At 33.1% G+C, this 19,510-nt stretch overlaps 1 protein-coding gene across 14 annotated transcripts in view; it reads left to right on the top strand.

Moving 5' to 3' along the window:
* Positions 1–1,114: 1,114 nt before the first annotated feature.
* Positions 1,115–19,510, top strand: part of LOC126889968 (zinc finger protein 271-like) — a 127,739-nt gene continuing 109,343 nt past the window's right edge. For all 14 annotated transcript variants that reach the window (XM_050658750.1, XM_050658746.1, XM_050658744.1 and 11 more), the window contains exon 1: positions 1,115–1,702. In XM_050658750.1, coding sequence (XP_050514707.1) covers positions 1,462–1,702 — 241 coding nt within the window. In that variant the 5' untranslated portion in view covers positions 1,115–1,461. The remainder of the gene's footprint in view (positions 1,703–19,510) is intronic.

Here is a 19,510-nt window from a genome sequence, read left to right as displayed (position 1 = left end):
AATTGATGAACATCGTTTTGTTGTCCCAATAAAACCAAGAATTGGATAAATTTTAAGTATTGCGTTTGTTGTCTGAATTAACATTTTTATTGATATTACGTACCTTTTTCGTTGAGTGAAACGATTTAAAATCTGAAATTTTGCGAAAATACGCATTTTTGAGGCTTGAAAACTCATATGTAGGTAAATTATTAGTTTTCCGGTTGCTAAGTGCATAACTTGAAGTTTATACATTCAATTTCAAGATTCTAACGAGTAATCGGGGCTTGTTTCAATATAGACCGTTGTTGTTTAATTGTTAATTATGCGCCTCCACTCGACTTTTAAGCCGCCGCACTTTATGGTGCCTTTGTCGCACTTATACGTACTTATGCGAAGAATTCCCAACAAATACCTGACATTTATTAAAATTTTATAATTTATTCAGCCTCGAAAATAATGTCTACATGAATTTGCAAGGTTCGAAAATGCTTATTTTCGCATTTTTCAGATTTCAAATCATTTAAACCTCGAAATCTATCAACTTTAGAACTAGAAGACAGTAGTCATGATGAATTCACGACTACTGGCGAGTACCTAGAGTATTTTCTGTAGATGAAAATATAATATCTAACATTGGAATTATAAATTACATTTTGAGGATTTCAATTTTAGAATACTACTTAATTATAATAAAAAACCAACGGAGCTAATCAAATTGGCCACATCTTTGTCTCAAACAAGATGGACAACATAGTAGGGGAGACAAGTATGCTAAATTTGCAGTTACTCTAGCGTTATGGGGACCTATTAGGTTGTGAACATTAGGTCCTAAAACTCCTAAAAGCAAGAAAGTTAAGTTTTCCATTTTAGTGGGGACTTTACATATTTTAATTTAATTTTCCATTTCCAACAATCGTTTTTTTTTTCATTTATAGCGCCATCTATCCATAATTCGAAAAAATGTCTCGAATAAAAATTTCTTATATTTACGCAAGCAATCCAAATGTGCCTGTTTATTTTCGAGCAGTACTTAAAATAATTATGTTGAGCAGTATAACACACGCTGTCATTCATTTGCGCGTGGCAAGTAAATGTGGGATGTGCGCATGCCATGCGCATATGTGCGATGCGCCGCCTTTTCACCTCATAAACACAAACAAAACGAATGGAAATTCAACTATTCGACATTTTGACCATTTTGTTTCTTATTTGTTTGGCAAATAGAAGGGATATTAGAGGCAGAGCACAATACAATACGATAATACGAAATAAATTTGTGTCTGCCCAAGCTCAACTTGGATCTTAGATAAAATAGAAGTATTCTAATTAGGAGGACCAAGAATAAAGAATCCTAGTTTAAGGGCTTAAGGCTTGGGTTTGAGTTGATGGTGGACACTAATAGTGAGTGGTGAACCTATTGATTGTTTTAGATCTACTTTATACGTGTCCAAAGCAGAGTACATAAAATCAGAATCAAATATGGAAATGAAACAAGAAGCTAGCGAGACAACTCGTGAAATAAAAGTGGATGAGACGTGCGTTGGTCCTTTGGATTCCTTCAAGATTGAAATCAAGGAAGAGCCTAAGAGAGAAACTGCAAACAATGCTTTTGATTATTTAGACTCAAAAAATGCGGTGTTCCTAAAAACTGAAGTAGAACAAGATGAATATAAATTTACACCATTTGAAGAAAAGCAAACAAGGAATGAAGAAAGTAAAAGTAAGTAAATGCAACTGATTACATTAACATGAAAACACATTTATGGTACATGCTGAGGAGGTTTAGTATTAACTTGGGTTATAGACTACATATTCTAAGCCCTAACAACTAAATATTCGGACAAACAAAAATGGAAAACATTCATCTTCACAACCACAACCTTGCCTATTAAATTGAAAAAGTAGATCAACAATATAGTCCGAGATCCCACGCCCATTTTCACCATTTATTACTTATAAGCTAATTTTTCGAGAATAGCTTCATTTTGATAAGACGCCCAACTTTGGTCCTTACAACATTTTTGTTTGTGGTAGCTAACAGGGGTGAAATATGTTGATTTGACGATTCTCAGAAGTTTATTACTAACTGGGTTATTTTTGTTAATTCTCAAGATAATCATCTCAATTAGCCGAAAAAATATTTGTCTTACAAAATGCAATGTCTTATGAAAGAGTCTGCTCTTTCCAGTTTGTATCATTAACGAGGTCATGAGAAATAATTACTAACCATCTGATTTTTCTTCTGTTGATTAGTTAATATTTATATAATTTAACACCCACATTGTCCTACTAATTGCATGGTACATACATTATCCTGGTCCATCCAATAGCACTACAGCCCAAATCGAGCCTCGGCTTCCTTCAACAAGCTTCTCCAATCATTTCGATTTACCGCTGTTCTTTTCCATGAACGAATTCCCAGGAAGTTCCTGGCATCCTCATCGACTTCGTCTTCCCATCTCTTCTTAGGTCTTCCAACAGGTCTTTTTCCCTGCATTCTTGCATTTAACAATTTTCTGGGGATTCTATTCTCATGCATGTGGACCACGTGCCCTGCCCACCGTAATCTCTGCAGTTTAGTGTATTACATTATCCTGGTCCTATGTTCAAAAGTTGCAGTAAAAATACCTGAAGTAAAATTTAATTACTATCAAGCTGAATCTTCGCAAATACCTGTATTTTGATGAGACGCCCAACTTTTGTCCTTACAACAATTTTTGTTTGGTAACAGGGTAGCAGGGGTGAAATATGTTGATTTTTTCAACATGTATCATTAACGAGGTCATGAAAAATAATTACTAACCACTTGATTTTTTTTTGTTAGTTTTTAACCCTCCGTTACTCGCACACGGTGTGGGAGACCGGGCCTGTAAATAAATTCCTGTAACTCTGCTTGTAGTGGGGATTTTGAATGGCTACTTCGTATACCTCCTCAGTGGTCAATCAACTGTGGGTGAAGTCAGTTCGCAGTGTGAAAAATAGTGCTGTCCTTTTGTTATTACGTAACATGGTCCCATACACCGTGTGCGAGTATTTGTGCACCAATTTTTGTGTTTGGATCACACATCGATATTTTTAATTAGTAAGGTAATTTAAGATCTTTTCCTTATTTTCAATGTTTATAGATTAGTTTATTTATATTTAGATATGGATTATGAAAAGGAGACTCAAAGATTATTAAAATTATTTGAGGAAGTATTAACTGACGAGGAAACTTATGAAGATAATGATGATCAAAGTGAAATTGACCATGTAGAAGAACGATCTGAATGTAGTGATACTGAACAAGAATTTGAAGACGATCAAACAGAAGAAGATAATGTTAGTTTCAGAAGGGAGCCGCACTTTATGGGTAAAGATAAACTAACAAAGTGGATAAAACATTGTCCACCGAAGAATGTAAGAACACGCAGTACCAATATATATGAACGATTGCCAGCTATAAAAAAATTTGTTAAAACTCATTCAACACCTATTGACATATGGAATTCCATGTTTGATGAAGAAATGCTAAATCAAGTTGTTATCTGTACAAATATAAAAATTGAGACTGTTACCAATGATTATACTAGACAAAGAGATGCGAAACCTACAGACATTGCCGAAATCAAAGCCCTAATTGGTCTCCTTTATCTTGCTGGTATTAGAAAAGCAAACCACATGAATTTAGAGGATCTCTGGAGAACAGATGGCACTGGTATTGAAACTTTTCGGCTTGTAATGAGTAAGTCTAGATTTCAATTTCTTTTGCAATGTCTACGATTTGATAACATTCACACAAGACATGAAAGGATACAAGCAGATAAATTGGCTCCAATACGAACATTGCTAGAGAAATTTAACAGCAACATTAAAAAATGCTATTCTCATACTGGTTATGTTACCATAGATGAGAAACTAGAAGCTTTTCGAGGAAAATGCAGTTTCCGGCAATATATTCCTAGCAAACCTAATAAATACGGCATAAAAATTTTTGCTATTTCCGATGCAGAAGAATTCTATACCAGCCACTTAGAAGTGTACGTCGGAAAACAACCAAATGGCCCTTTTGAAGTAAGTACAGCGACTCAAGATGTAGTAGAAAGGCTTTGTGCACATATTTATGGGAGTAATAGGAATGTTACTGTGGATAATTGGTTTTGTAGTGTACCTCTAGCTGATAGTCTTAAATCAAAAAAATTAACTTTAGTGGGTACTATTCGAAAAAATAAAAAACAGTTGCCATTAGAATTTGTTCAAAATAATGGCCGGTGCATTGGCTCTTCAATGTTTGGTTTTTACGACGGAATTACCTTAGTTTCGCATATTCCAAAAAAAAATCGAAATGTTCTACTCATCTCTACAATGCACTATGGAGATGATATTGATCCTACCACAAATAAACCTGAGATGCTAATTACATATAATGAGACGAAGAGCGGAGTAGATGTGGTGGATAAATTATGCACGCAGTATAATTGCGCTCGTTCCACAAGACGATGGCCCATGGTGCCTTTTTTTAGTGTGTTAAATGTAGCAGGAATAAACTCTTTTGTAGTTTATACTACTCTAAATGAACAATCTAAAACACCTCGTAAGGAATTTCTACTGCAACTCTCGATGTCACTAACCCGTGACTACCAAAGAGTACGGGCTATGTCGAATAACTTACCCAGAACCATCAGAATGAGGCTTAGGGAGATATGTGGTTTACCAACAGAACAAGTACCAGTCGTAACACCAGGAACTTCAGGTCGCTGTGCTGTTTGTGATTGGAAGAAAAATAGAAAAACAAAGTTTTACTGCCAAATATGCTCAAAATATCTGTGTTTGGAACATGTGACACCATTGTGTATTTCATGTTTTAAAAACGTTAATTAATTTTTATAACTTTTTTTGTTACTACAATTACTCTTTATTTTTAATTTTTTTGTGTATTGAATTAAGATCTAAAGTTCTTAGTAAACAAATTTAACCATATTCAATTTTTTTTCACTTCCAAAGCTTTTGTATATACCTATAAATGGATAACAATGAAAATTATTAAATTTTTGATTAAAGTAATATAATGTGAACACAAACGCATATCTACAAAATTATATGATCATATATTCATTAAATAATTTAATTGTACACAATTTTGCAAAAAAAAATAATTTTAAAACACTGCTGGCCCATATTTTTGGACCCGGTCTCCTGCACCGTGCGCGAGTATCCGATCACAAAAAGTTGGCGCGAGTAACGGAAGGTTAATACAGTAGAAACTCGATAAGTCGATGACTCGATTAAATAATAATCAAATACACATTATAATTGCAAAAACATGAAATACATATGCAAGGTACATCTAAATTATGTACAGTTGTGTACAGTATTGTTTATTTCATTGTAAAATACTCTTTAAAAGTGAAAAAATGTTTGATTTGTCTGATGAAAATCGGTCCAGGTTAGCCGGACTTCCAGGTTATCAGAGACTTATCGGGGTTCGACTGTACACATTATATTTTCAAAAACATGAAAAATACATATGGACAGTTCATCTAAATTACATACAGTTGTATATATCGTCGCCTCAAAGCAACAGTAGGATATGCTTTTTCTCATGAGGATCTTTCAGTGCGTCACAGTTTTTCGATTTCTTTCTAACACATTAAATTGCATGTGACAGAAAAAAACGCACGTCAGTGATTACAGTTCGTCGGTGACATTTATAACGTTTATTCTAGTTGTCAATAATAGATGGAGGTATAATCGAAAAAGAAATATTTACGAATTATATAATATATCTACGAATACAGTCGAACCCGCTTATTGGAATAGCCTTCGTGCCAAGCAAAAGTATTCCTATAACAGGGATATTCTAATAACCGATCATATATGCCTAGTTAAAACGTTTTTGGACCTCAAATTTCTATTCCTTAAACCGGGATATTCCTTTAACCGGTATTCTAATAAGCGGGTTCGACTGTATAATCTGTACAATTTATAAAATTATACAAATCAAAGAAAATACCATTTTATAAATGCAATAAACACAATTGATTTGATTTTATGCCAAATTGCAAATAAAATGTGACAACTGTCAGATTTAACTAAAATGTCATGTCACTAAAATGTATATTATCACGGACTTACCTTTTTTTCTATCATTTGTGACGCACTGAAAAATGCTCATGAAAAGAAGCATATGTACATATCCTACTGTTGCACGAGTGCACCGATCAACCAGTTAAGTCATATTGGACCTATGCGATGTGTATGTATATATATGCATATACAGTGCACTCGTGCAACAGTAGGATATGTACATATCCTACTGTTGCTTTGAGGCGACAATACGTATGTAGTATTCTTTATTTCTTGGTAAAAAACCCAGTCAAAGTGAAGAAATGTTTGTTTTGTCTGATGAAAATCGGTCCGGGTTATCGGATGCTGACTAATTGGGGTTCCACTGTATTTATATAGGTAATTTAACAACCACGTTGTCAATGTCAACATGTTGTAATTGTAAAAACGTGAAAAAAAAGGTTTTTTTATCAATGTTTATGCTGTTAAACCATAAAAAGGCATATTTTATTCAATTTGTAAAAAGAACTCCCGTGCATCTGCCTAATAATTTGAATTTTTCAAACATTTACAATGTTGCCGCATTTATAATTGCTTTTTATGGAGTAAAAATGTAAAAAAATATATTTGGAATATAAAAAAATTTGAAAGAATTCTCAAGTTCTTATCATTCCTCAGTGACTCAAACATAACCTGACCAAACCTAACCCAACGTAATTGAAAATAATATAAACAAGTTGAAAATGAAAGTGGGGTGATTCCATTTCAAATCACTCAATTTTGGATCTCCGATTTATGTGAAACTTGGTGTATAGCTTCTGCGGAACGTAAAAATAAGCTCAAGCTGAAGTATTCAACTCTGAACATATTCCTTCTGAACGTCTTCTTTTTTTACAATCCCTTTTTTAAATACCCTTTTTTACATTCCCCTCCATTCCCAAAATATGTCGTCTTCGATTTGGCTGAAAATTTGCACACATATAGCCAAAACACAGAACTTTAACTGATTAAAATAATTGTTATAGTTTTGCAATACAAAAATAGTTATATGCAACAATACCAGGGTCAAAAATATAGGTGTATACTGTAAATACAGTTAACTCTGAAAATATCGACCTCACAACAAAAATTGTTAAAAAGAAATTGTAATAGTTGTAAATACGATTTATTTAGAATAATTTCATGTTCTACCATTTTTGTAGAAAAGTTGAAAATGGCGGATATATTGAATAAAAACAACTGCTCTAAAATCAGTCAGGTCTTATGCTCGAGCCTTTACCGCATACATACTACCTTAGATATTGATTTTGGCAAAAAAATAATAGATATCAAAATTGTATAAAATTTAATTCTCTCCATTGTTGCATATGTACATTTTTATCGTAAAACTAATAATAAATGAGATAGTTCAATAATTATGCTCTGTCACTATTTTCCACATAATCAGAAGTGCAGGAATCGAAAAACCAACTCTACAGTATTTCATCGAGAAGGACCAAACTTACTATTGGCATTTGCAGACAATATAGATTTAATAAAAAACACCCAATTAAGGATGAAGGAGACTTTCGTGAAATTCAATAGAATAGAATAGAATAATTTTTATTTGCATAAAATTTTTACATATTTGAGCAAATAACGTCATGTAAAAGTAAAAGTACAAAAAAAGAGCTTGTATAAATCTAAAGTACATAGAACAATTATCATAATTAAAATTAAAAATTAGACATTACATGTTACAAAAACAAAACAAATAACAACCACAGTATATGGTTCTACAATGACCAGATATTTAAATAACTCTCTTTTAAATCTTTCAAATTGAATCTCTTGTTTTAACGCTGATGGTAACTTGTGGAATTTGATACAGGCATATAGTGGACTCCGTTCTGTTAGAGTAAGCCTGTGTCTAGGGATATTTAGGTTTAGAGCTCTTGTGTGATGGGTATGATTGGGGATGTATTATGTAATGATTCAATAATGAAGGGTTCTTAAAAAGAAACTTTAAACATTCATAAAATGTAGATGGCTGGGAAAGTAAGTATATTTAGTAGTTTAAATTTCCCCCTGCATGAGTCCTAGTCGCCAAATAATTAATTTAAATTATTTTAAGTACATACTACTCTCTCTTAAGCCGGCAATATGGGAGTGTTTTCTTGCGAAGGGGATGTAGCTCAATAGTCGAAATGCGCGTGATTTAAGAGTTTATTCTTAGAATATAAGCTATACGAATTAAACTACTATTAACTTTTTTGTAAAAACTTACAGTTTTTCAGTGATTTACGAAAAACCGCTTCAAAACATGCATTTTTTTCACAAATAATTAAAATCTTTGATCTTAAAGTGAGTATCAGATATCGAAATGGTACCCCATTTATTTTTGCACGAAAAAACTAATTAATGGGCCTTCCTTATCAAGTTCTTATTCCAGAATTCACCGGAATATAGATATCTTTTATCAAAATGTTCGAGGACTTAGGACCAAACTGAATGTTCTTCATAGTAATGTTAGCTCTAACAATAACTCAGTAATTGTGCTAAGCGAGACATGGCTTACAGAAGAAATCTCTGATGTTGAGCTTGGGCTGTTTGAATATAATATATACAGAAGGGACCGTAATGCAACTACCAGTGATGCTTCAAGGGGTGGTGGTGTGTTGATCGCTGTCGCTAAGAATATCCCTGCTCAATTGGTGGAGTCAAGCCCCGGCCTGGAGCAATTATTTGTTCAAATTGGCTCTGGTTCTAATAAAACTGTTATAGGATGTGTATATATTCCACCAAGATCATCTCCAGAAAAATACCAACTTTTCAGTGACAATATTGACAGCCTCTCTGAAAAGTACCAATGCCCAATGCTCTTACTTGGAGATTTTAACTTGCCGAAGGCCTCATGGACATTTGACCAGTTCTGTTCTCATGCCATCTACTCTCCAGATACTTTGCACCAGGATGCTGAATCAATTGAGGTAATGTCAAACTTATGTGCTTTTCACAATTTGTACCAACTTAACAATGTTCCCAACCATTTGGGCAAAACCTTGGACCTGGTTTTTGGTTCGAATGCCCTTTCAGTAGTTGTGACTTTGGCAGATGATGCTCTGGTCCCCGAGGATAGTTACCATCCACCCCTGAATATAACATTAAGAATATCAGATAGTCATACTAATTTAGTTAATGCAACCAAGGATGAATATTATTATGATTTCAAGTTAGCAGACTTTAATTTGTTAAATAGCTATCTTGGAGAGGTTAATTGGGACATGATATTATTAAAACATTCTATCAATGACATGCTTAATATTTTTTATGATGTTCTTTACACAGTTATACACATGGCAGTACCACAAAAGAAAGTGTCTCAAGGATACTTTCCAAGATGGTTCTCTCAAGAATTAAAAAATGTTATTATTTTAAAAAAGCAAGCACACAAAGCATTTAAAGAATCTGGGAGTAGGTATGATTATATTACTTTTTCAAGATTAAGATCACAATGTAAAGTCCTATCTAAAACTTGTTACAATGAATTTGTGTCCAGCTCGGAAAATGCTATTGTCAATGAGAGTAATGTGAAAAAATTCTGGTCCTATGTCAACTCACAACGAAAATCTAATGATTTACCATCTGAAATGTTTTACAACGAGGTGAGTTGCCAACTGGGGCCTGATCTTCCAGATCTATTTGCAGATTATTTTAAAACTGTTTACTCAACAAAAGTTTGTCAAGCGGTTGAATCTTTATCTTTTAATGATATCAGCATAAATGATCTTCAAATCAGTATTTCAACAATTTATGAAGAGATTTGTAATCTAAATACCAACAAGAGTCCAGGGCCAGATGGAATACCCCCCATTATTCTAAAATCATGTAGTTTCGTACTTTCTCGTCCTCTCTATATGATATTTAACTCTTCTTTAAAGTCTGGTTATTTTCCTGAGTTTTGGAAGACTAGCTTCTTGACCCCCATATACAAATCAGGAAATAAAGCTGATGTGTGCAATTATAGGCCAGTTTGCAATTTAAATGTAAAGGCTGTATGACACTATGCATTTTCTTGTATCATTTCTAATATCGTTTCTGATATCGTTTCTTGTATACATTTTCTTGTATCATTTCTTGTACGTACATTTGTGCCCTGTATGACACTATGCAAGTTCTTGTATCGAAAATTGTATGAAATTCGGCACGTGATTGGTCGAACTTTTGTTTGTCACCCTGTGTCACGTTATGGTAGTACTGAGTACTGCATCTACAGACACAGCTGATTTTAAATATTTTATAAAATTTATAAACTTTTATATAATTAACATTTTAATGTTAACCAGAATTTTACGTTGACTGAGGTTGATTATTTGTGTTTTTATTTTGTTTTGATATTTGTGCTAAAATATTTGCATTAGAATTATCTTCAGTTTGATCCAAATTAGGAACTATTGTATTTTCGTCTATTAAAAAATTATGCACCATGAAACCTAAATTTATAGTTTGAACTTTACTAGGAGCTAAATATATGGTTATTAGTAGAACAGTAGTCCATACCAAACGGTATATTAAGTATCAATAAAAGATTTATAAATAATACCTACAAAAACACAAATAAATTCATCAATACATTATCCCATTTTCATTTCAGCCGCCATTATGAGTAAGTAATTTTGACATTTTAGATGTTTTACCAGCAGGTTTTACGTTTTTGCTCTTTGCGCAGAAATTGGCGCAGTTCTTGTACAATAATCTGTGCCTGACACAAATTCTTGTATCGTTTCTGATATCGTTTCTTGTATCTGTGTATGACACTATGCATTTTTTTGACATATCAGAAACGATATTAGAAATGATACAAGAAAATGTATAGTGTCATACAGCCTTAATTCCAAAACTATTTGAAAAAATAGTAACAAAATATCTTACATCAGTGTTATCATCAACAATAATACCCCAGCAGTATGGATTTCTAAATGGAAGGTCTACTGAGCTTAATTTACTAGTTTACAGTGAGTTTCTGTCAGGTGTCTTGGATGGTGGTGGTGAGGTACACAGTATATACACTGACTTTTCTAAGGCATTTGACAGGGTAAATCATACAATTTTATTGGATAAGCTGAGGACAGCAGGTTTGGGTGGTAGTTTGTTGAGCTGGATCGGCAGCTATTTGTCTGATAGATCTCAAATAGTAAAGGTCAAAGGCTTTAAATCTAAGGAGATAAAAGTAACTTCTGGTGTGCCTCAAGGGTCTCATTTGGGACCCTTGTTATTTAACATCTTTATAAATGACATCCAGAGTTGCTTTCAATATTCCGAATTTCTATGTTTTGCTGATGACCTAAAATGCTTCAAAACTGTCTCTTCTACCACTGATTGTATCAACTTGCAGTCAGATTTGTCCAGACTTGTTTACTGGTGTGAAAGAAATTGCATGGATTTAAACCCAAAAAAATGCCTCACTATGTATTTCTCTAAAAGGCGTATCCCCTTGGCTTTTCCCTATGAAATTTCTAACACCATCTTGATCAATATGTCAGCTACTAAGGATCTTGGAGTCTTATTTGACAATGCTCTATCCTTCAGATTTCATATCGCAGAGATTGTTTCTAGAGCCCTTAAAATGGTTGGCTTTGTCAAGAGATCTACAAGAGATTTCACAAATCTCTCGGCAATCTGCCTATTGTATTGTTCATTGGTCAGACCCCTATTGGAGTATGCTTCTTCAGTCTGGAATCCCCTCTATACATGCCATGTACACAAATTAGAACAAGTGCAAAGAAGATTTTTGCGGTATTTGGCCTTTAAGGCTGGTGTGGATCCCCCTGACAACTACCATTACAACTATGATTCACTTTACACGAGATTTTCTCTCCCTCCTCTCCAGATTCGCAGGCAATGTAGGGACTTACAGAATTTATACAAAGTTTTTAATGGTATTGCTGATTGCCCAGATCTACTGTACTGTATTGGTTTGGCAGTGCCGTCAAGGAATACTAGATTTCACCTCATGTTTCAACAACCTTTATGTAGAACTAATGTAAAGTTTAATAGTTTTAGTTCAAGGTCTGTAAGGACAGCCAATAACTTATCTCCGAACATTGATTTCAGTATAAGTCAAAGTCGCTTTGTGTGCTTTATTAAGGATTTAACGCTTGGAGAAGAACACTAATTTATAAATTTATAAGTATATTTATGGGTAGCTAGGTGATTTAGTGTTGTGTCCAAATAATATTTGTCAATTTATTACCTGTGATAATGTCTGTGTAATGTTACCATTTTGTGATTGTAATTAAGTATATTTACATATTTTTATAATTTATTTTGAGGTTTAATGTATATTTTAGCTCTTAAATTATTCTGTAATAATGGGTAAGGCCCGTAAATAAATAAATAAATAAATAAATAACTTAAAAAGTATTGACTTATTTTAATAACTTTATATAACAAATGTTGCTTATAATTTGTTCATTTATTGATTTGTGCAGTTATTTAAAAAAAAATTCACCCCCGAGAAGGGGCGGTATCCACCCTCAGGGTAAAGGCGCAAGGTGGCACCATGTCACCTTTGTTTCTTGAGGTATTCTCTAACCACTGACCAATTTTCGTGAAAATCGATGAAGGTTCACCGTAATCGTTGATTTTTACCTTCAGTGACTGCACTATACAAAATAAATTACAATTTTTTTTTATTAAGCTCCATTTAATTTACAATCTGTTATCACTCGTAACAATAAGTAAATTTTATGACAATTACTAGAAGAACAAATGACATGTAGGAATGACAATTATTAGAAGAACAAATGACATGTAGGAATTCTCTCCAGTGAGAGGCTTCCTTTAACATATAATTAACAAAGGTAATAATGTAGTGGTAAATGTTGATTAATTTTATTTAAATCTGTTTATTAAGTCTGTAGGCTTAAAACGCTTTAGTCGACGCACTTCATTGTTGACATTAAACAGTTCGCGCACTAAATGATTAGAGTGAGCACTAGTTTTGTTTTTGTATTTTTCACTGTACTTTGTGACTTCAGTTTTTACAGATTGAACTTGGAGGTCTTTTTCTATTATGTTGTTTGAAACATACCACGGAGCATTGGTTATAATTCGAAGAACTTTGTTCTGGAATCTTTGTAGGATTTCTAGGTTTGAATTGCTAGCAGAACCCCCATAATTGAATTCCATACGTCCATATTGGCTTCAGCACGGCTTTATATATTAAGAGCTTATTTGTGAGATTTAATTGTGATTTCCTGCCAATAAGCCAGTAAAGTTGTCTTAGTTTGAGATCCAATTGATTTCGTTTTGTAAATATGTGTTCTCCATGTTAATCTTCTGTCAAGAAAATTGCAATTTACTGATCTAAATGCGCGTAATTTGGGAGCTTATAAATTATTAAATGATATGTAGTCGCCAAATAATTAATTTAATGTATTTTAAGTACAACTCCCTCTTAAGCCGGGAAGATGGGGTAGTTTTCTTGCGAAGGGGTTGAAGCTCAATAATCGAAATGCACGTGATTTAATAGTTTATTCTTAGAATATATAAGCTATAGGAATTATATCCGCAATACGATATATTTTAAGTTTTCTCAACATTTTTCTCTTAAGTTAAATCAATTAAAGGGTTGTTTGGGGTGAAGTGGATGAGCTCAAAAATCGAAACTATATCATTTCAAGAGCTCATAAATAGCTCGTAATTCTGCCGCAAAAATCGATTCAATATTCCTATTTTTAAGTAGTTTTTTAATTTGCGGAATATGAGAGCTCATAAATAGCTCATAAATCAGGGCTATTTGTTTTTTAATTTTTGCAAGTGGGGGGGGGGGGCAGCTCAACACGGGTCCTGTTGTAACATAACTGGTAAGCCCTAATTTTAAGAAGACCATGCAGACGCCCTCGATTCAGATGGCGAGATAACATAGTGGAGACCTGAAAGCTACGGGCGTGGAGAATTGGATAGAGGTAGCTCAAGATAGACAACAGTGGAGGCATGTTGTCGAGTCAGCTAAAATCCACGAAGGGTTGTAACTCCACAGAGTAAGTAAGATATGTGAAATGGAAGAACCTGTATTGATATTTAAATTATGCTTGCTGGACTGTGAGTGTTTACCGAAACTTGAAGAGTTTGGTCTTTTCAAATGCTCTGTAATTCTAGTAGACAACTTTCGAGTGGTTCTACCTACATAAGAGGCATTATACTAAATTTACAATCAAGATGCAGTAGAAATAAACAAACCAAGACATGTTTATACAAAGGAGAGCCTAAAGTCTTATGTGACTTGAAAGATATTTTGATGTCAATTGTGGAGATGAAAAGTATCTTTTTGGAAATGTCATCAATGTAGGTAAAGAAGAAAAACCTGGTGTTATTGGCATTGAGAGGAGTGGTTGGTTGAGAATAAGCAAGCTTTTCTGCAAGTTTGCGTTTCGCTCTATTGAGAAGCCTAAGGATTATGTTGGGATCATACCCATTGCTGAAAGCAATTTGTTTGAGAGTGTTGAGTTCTAAATTGAAGTTGTCACTGGAAAGTGGAAATTTAAGAAGCCTATAAACAAAACTATTGAAAGCAGCCATTTTATGTTGTGTTGGGTGGTTAGATGTTTCATGTATAACATGATCTGTTTGGGTATGCTTTCTGTAAATGGTATACTCTAGAAAATCTTTATGGCGAGTTATGGCTATATCCAAGAAGTTCAACTTATTCTTAGACTCTGATTCAAGTGAAAGGGAAATGTTGGGGCGGAGTTCATTAAGATGGTTTAGAATCTGTATGGCATCATCTTGGGTTCCTTGTATAATAGCTATGCAGTCATCAACATATCTAGGCCAGAAAACGATTTTGTTGTTGTTATTAACAAATGTCTGTTCATGTAACAGGTTGGTGTTCAATCTACCGTAGATTCTTTGAATAAACAGTCCACTCTGTAGTGACTGTACACAATCTTAGTCAAAGTCACATCAGTCGTCATTTGTCATTAATTATCACTTGAACACTTCCGTCAATAAGGAACTTCCACTCATCGTTCCTCCATATTTGACATCCAAATGTAGTACCGGCATTTATAATTATTTGTTTAATCTGTTTCTCTGTTTGTCACATTCTAATAGGATACCTTCCTGATTTGACGAAGTAAGTCTACGTTATTGTATTTTTTTTTATTACACAACTTAGATTTTTTGTCAAAGTTTTTCAAACCTTTTTTTTCAATTGCGTTTTTTTGGCTCATTTCAGACGCCCCTGATGATGCTCTAGGAGCGAAAGTATACTTGGGCAAGATTTAATAAACTAGGTGCTCGATATCTGCCTTTATAATGTTTGTAATTGGTCCAACCTCAGGCAAGTTTACTCCACTGTTATGCAATTTTGACACTAATGATATTATAAAATTTTGACACTATTGGCATTTGATAGGTTAATGAAGGTTATATTAGCGTTTTTTTTGTGTTTTCTGCGTTATTCCTTTAGATCTTTAGTTTGCTTTTATATAAAAAACAGTTGTTTTGAGAACTTTTTAGCGACGTATTAGTACCTATAATATAATATTTATGGATTAACGTCGAAGGCCGATATGATCAACCAAAAAAGAAGATGTATTTGGTGATTTTTCTAGTAACTTTCTTGGGTGTGAATCTGTCTTTTTAATTTAATCCTCCTGGTTTAAAAAAAACCATAGTTAAATTATTTGATTTCTACATGCATATTAATAAGTACAGTCGGAAAAATGAAAGAATACCCATGAACGATCACATCAATCACCTATTTTGTATTTGCTGTCCTTTTCTATAAATAACAAACGTTTGTTGACACGTTAAATAACAAACGTTTGTGATGTGATCGTTCATGGGTATTCTTTCATTTTTCCGACTGTAGGTAAAGAAAATATTGAAAATGTAAAATATCAGAACATATATGTGCTTTTTGAGTTGTAGGTTAGATATAGAAAAAATGGTTTTAAAAAAACTGTCCTGCTGGTTAGTTTAATGTTTCCACTTCCTTTTTTGTATTTTTTGCTTTTTATTTATTAGTATCTACCTTTGTATGTATGTGCGTCAGAGTTGGGTCGGATACTGAAAAAAAGTATCCGGATACCGGATACGGTACTCGAAATGTATCCGGATACTTTTTTAAAAAAGTATGAATACTTTCATTTAAAAATGTATTCGGATACAAGTATCCGGATATTTTTTTCGGATACTTCCTGGGATACTTTGAAGGATACTTTTTTAAGAAGGACATACATTATTAGTATTAGAACTATGTGATGTGCATGTATTTTTAATGTAATATATAATAATAAAAATACATTAAATGATGGAGAAAGAAATCAGAAAGTACTCAAAAAATTGTTTAGTGCTTATGAATAATAAAACTAGAACATAAACTTATAAGGAAACATTAAATTAAAATAAAAACGTACTAATACAGAAAGTATTCCAATTGCTGACGAAGTCAGAAGTGAAGTGCCTTTGAATTTGCCTTTGTAAGTACCAATACCTCAAAGTGTTCATCGCTTGAAGCTTTTCTTTTAGGCGTATCAATCATAGTTGCAAAAGAGAAAAGTCTTTCAACTGGTGCTGACCAAGGTAAGCATGTGTTGTACTTTATTGACACCCTTTTTAAGATTGGGTATTCATTTAAGATGTTCAAATTGGTTCTTTTGTCCTCCAAATATCTTAGCAACTCCAACTGTACTTTTGAAGCTTTATTATTGATGCTGGAACCCTGTTCATTCTGTGTGTAATTAATAGTACAGCTGTTGTCCACTTGCTGGTCTCGAAAATTGCTAAAATCAAAAAAGTCATCCAAATTTTGATCTCCACTTTCATCTCATTCATTGCAACTTTCCAATTCCATTTTTGTTTTGGCGACAGTTATAATGCATTTTTTTTTATCTTCTATACTTTTTTTGGGATTATTACGACATTGTACCACTTAAGCTTAAATTTATGAAGAAGAACTGCAGCTATAATTGGATCTAACTGGAAATGGTATTTAACGTATCGTACCCTCAGTAATATAGAGGCACAATTCAAAAAAGGAGATTTTTGGGAAATCGCGTTTAAAGATTCTGGTTTCCAAAATTAGAGCTATTTTTTCAAATAACATGCTTATTACTTATTAATTTATAAATGTGAAATTTGGCAGATTTGTTATTTGATAATTGCACTATAAATAGCGATGAGAAAAAAAATTAATATGAATAAATTCCATTAATTAGATGTAATTGAAAAAAATACTTTCAAGTTAGTCCCACATAGTACAAAAAAAACATAACAGAAATAAGGAACTGTTTAAGTTTGATCCCTTATATTATTAATGCCCTGTCACTGTTTATGCAAAATAACGATCTATTATGAATTAGACCCATTTATTTACTATATTTTGCATAATATAACGGCTCAACTAAAAACTATTCTATATAATACAGAATGTTAAAACACAAACTAACCATGATTTTCGTCATAGAAAGACATGTTACTGATTGCTCCCTTGTAGCAGTAAAAACCAGAGGTGGCAGGGGAGAGTGTGAGAGAGGCATAAATATATTTACCCAACTATTCATGTTCTTTTTCTCCCTCTGTCAATGCTAACCGGTAGAGAATTTCATTTTGTGCCCATATCATTCAAAATCACAATTAACACAAATTTTGAGTTGAGCCCTTATAATATTACTGAGGGTGCGATATCTAATTGGAAATGGGATTTAACATATTAGACACATCTGGATTGAAGGAATGGCAGTGTTGCGCCTACGTTAGGTGCATTATCGGCGGGCGATAAATATTTAAAAGTATCCGAATATCAAAAAAAGTATCCGGATGTCGGATACTTTAAAATTTGATCACGGATACGGATACCGGATACAAAATTTAAAAAGTATCCGGATACAGCTTTCGGATACATAAAAAGTATCCGGATACTACCCAGCTCTGATGTGCGTACATAAGTATTATACAGTATGGTGCAAATGAAAGGAATAAATTCGTTATTTCGTAAACCAGCGACTCTAAGGAAAATTCCCGAAACAGGTCGATTTTTATTTTTAAATTATGATATTTTGGGATACACATCGTATGAGTAACGTCATCCATCTGGGCGTGATGACGTCATTAATAATTTTTTAAATAAGAATAATAGATGTCGTATGCTAGCTCATTTGAAAGGCTATTTAATTCTCTATTCAGTAATATAAACATTAACATAATTATTTACAATAATTATCCAAAACAATTTTTTTTTAATTAAAATAATTGACAAAAAAAGAAGAATGCATGTAATTTATTTAATTCAAAATACATTTTACTGTTGCCATAAAACAGAGAAGAATGATTATTTCACAAATAAACATTGCTTTTCGCTTAAATTCAATGTTCAAGCCAGCTCCCGCCGGTCACCTGCCTCTTAGGAGTTTGAACACTTAATTTAAGCGAAAAGCAATGTTTATTTATGAAACAAACATTTTTTTTCTTATTTTTGACTGTAGTAAAATGCATCTTGAATTAAATAAATTACATTACATTCTTCTTTTTTGTCAATTAATTTAATTCAATAAAATTTTTTTGGCCACCATGTATAAATAATTATATTAATGTTTATATTACTGAATAGAGAATTAAAAAACCTTTCAAATGAGCTAGCACACGACGCCTATTCTCATTTAAAAAAATCATCGTTTAAGTCATCACGCCCAGATGGATGATGTCACTAGTATGATATAGTATATGCCAAAGAATCACAATTTAAAAATAAAAATCGACCTGTTTCGGGATTTTCCTTAAATTATCCAGCTTACGAAATAACGAATTTATTCCTTTCATTTGCACCATACTGTATGTGCGCACATGTACATACTGTTATTATATTTAAGATATTGTAGCAAACAGTACTTTATTATCTGTCGTGGCTGAATGGATCAAGCAATCCAAAGCCAATAACAAAAGAAAAAACACAAAAATTATAATAAATACACTAATATATCATTTTCAAACCATATTTGTGCTGATACATACATAACTTGAATGATTTAGCAACTAAAAACATACTGTCTGTGTGCGCATGCGCCCAGGATAATAAAAATTCACTCTCAATCGCGCCTAAAGAAGTATAACTTCAAAAAAACCTGTGAATGTAAAAACAATGAACTTTTTACCCCAAGAGAGCTGATGATCTGATGAATAAAGTGAAGTTTATTTAAAAAGTTATTTTGCCACCACCACAAACAGTTTGTGTGGCCGAACGGGGAGATTGTCACTATCATCGAAATGACAACGACCCATAGAAAGATGGATAAGCATGTTATGTATTACGATTGAATGATTAGATGAAAAGAGAAATAGGAAGTAGAGGGCGCTAAACAAGTTTCTAACGGAAAACAGGTTAAAACAGATATAGGAAGATTGGGATTAATGAAATATTAACACATTCATGGACACGCTTCACATGTAGCCATGTCTTCTTATGGAGTAAGTGACTTTATATGCAGTCGTGTCTGTG

Source organism: Diabrotica virgifera, chromosome 8 (assembly GCF_917563875.1).
Source record: "Diabrotica virgifera virgifera chromosome 8, PGI_DIABVI_V3a".
NCBI classification, from domain to species: Eukaryota; Metazoa; Arthropoda; class Insecta; order Coleoptera; family Chrysomelidae; genus Diabrotica; species Diabrotica virgifera.
Note: the sequence above shows the minus strand (reverse complement) of the source record. Positions and strands in the feature narration are given on the sequence as shown.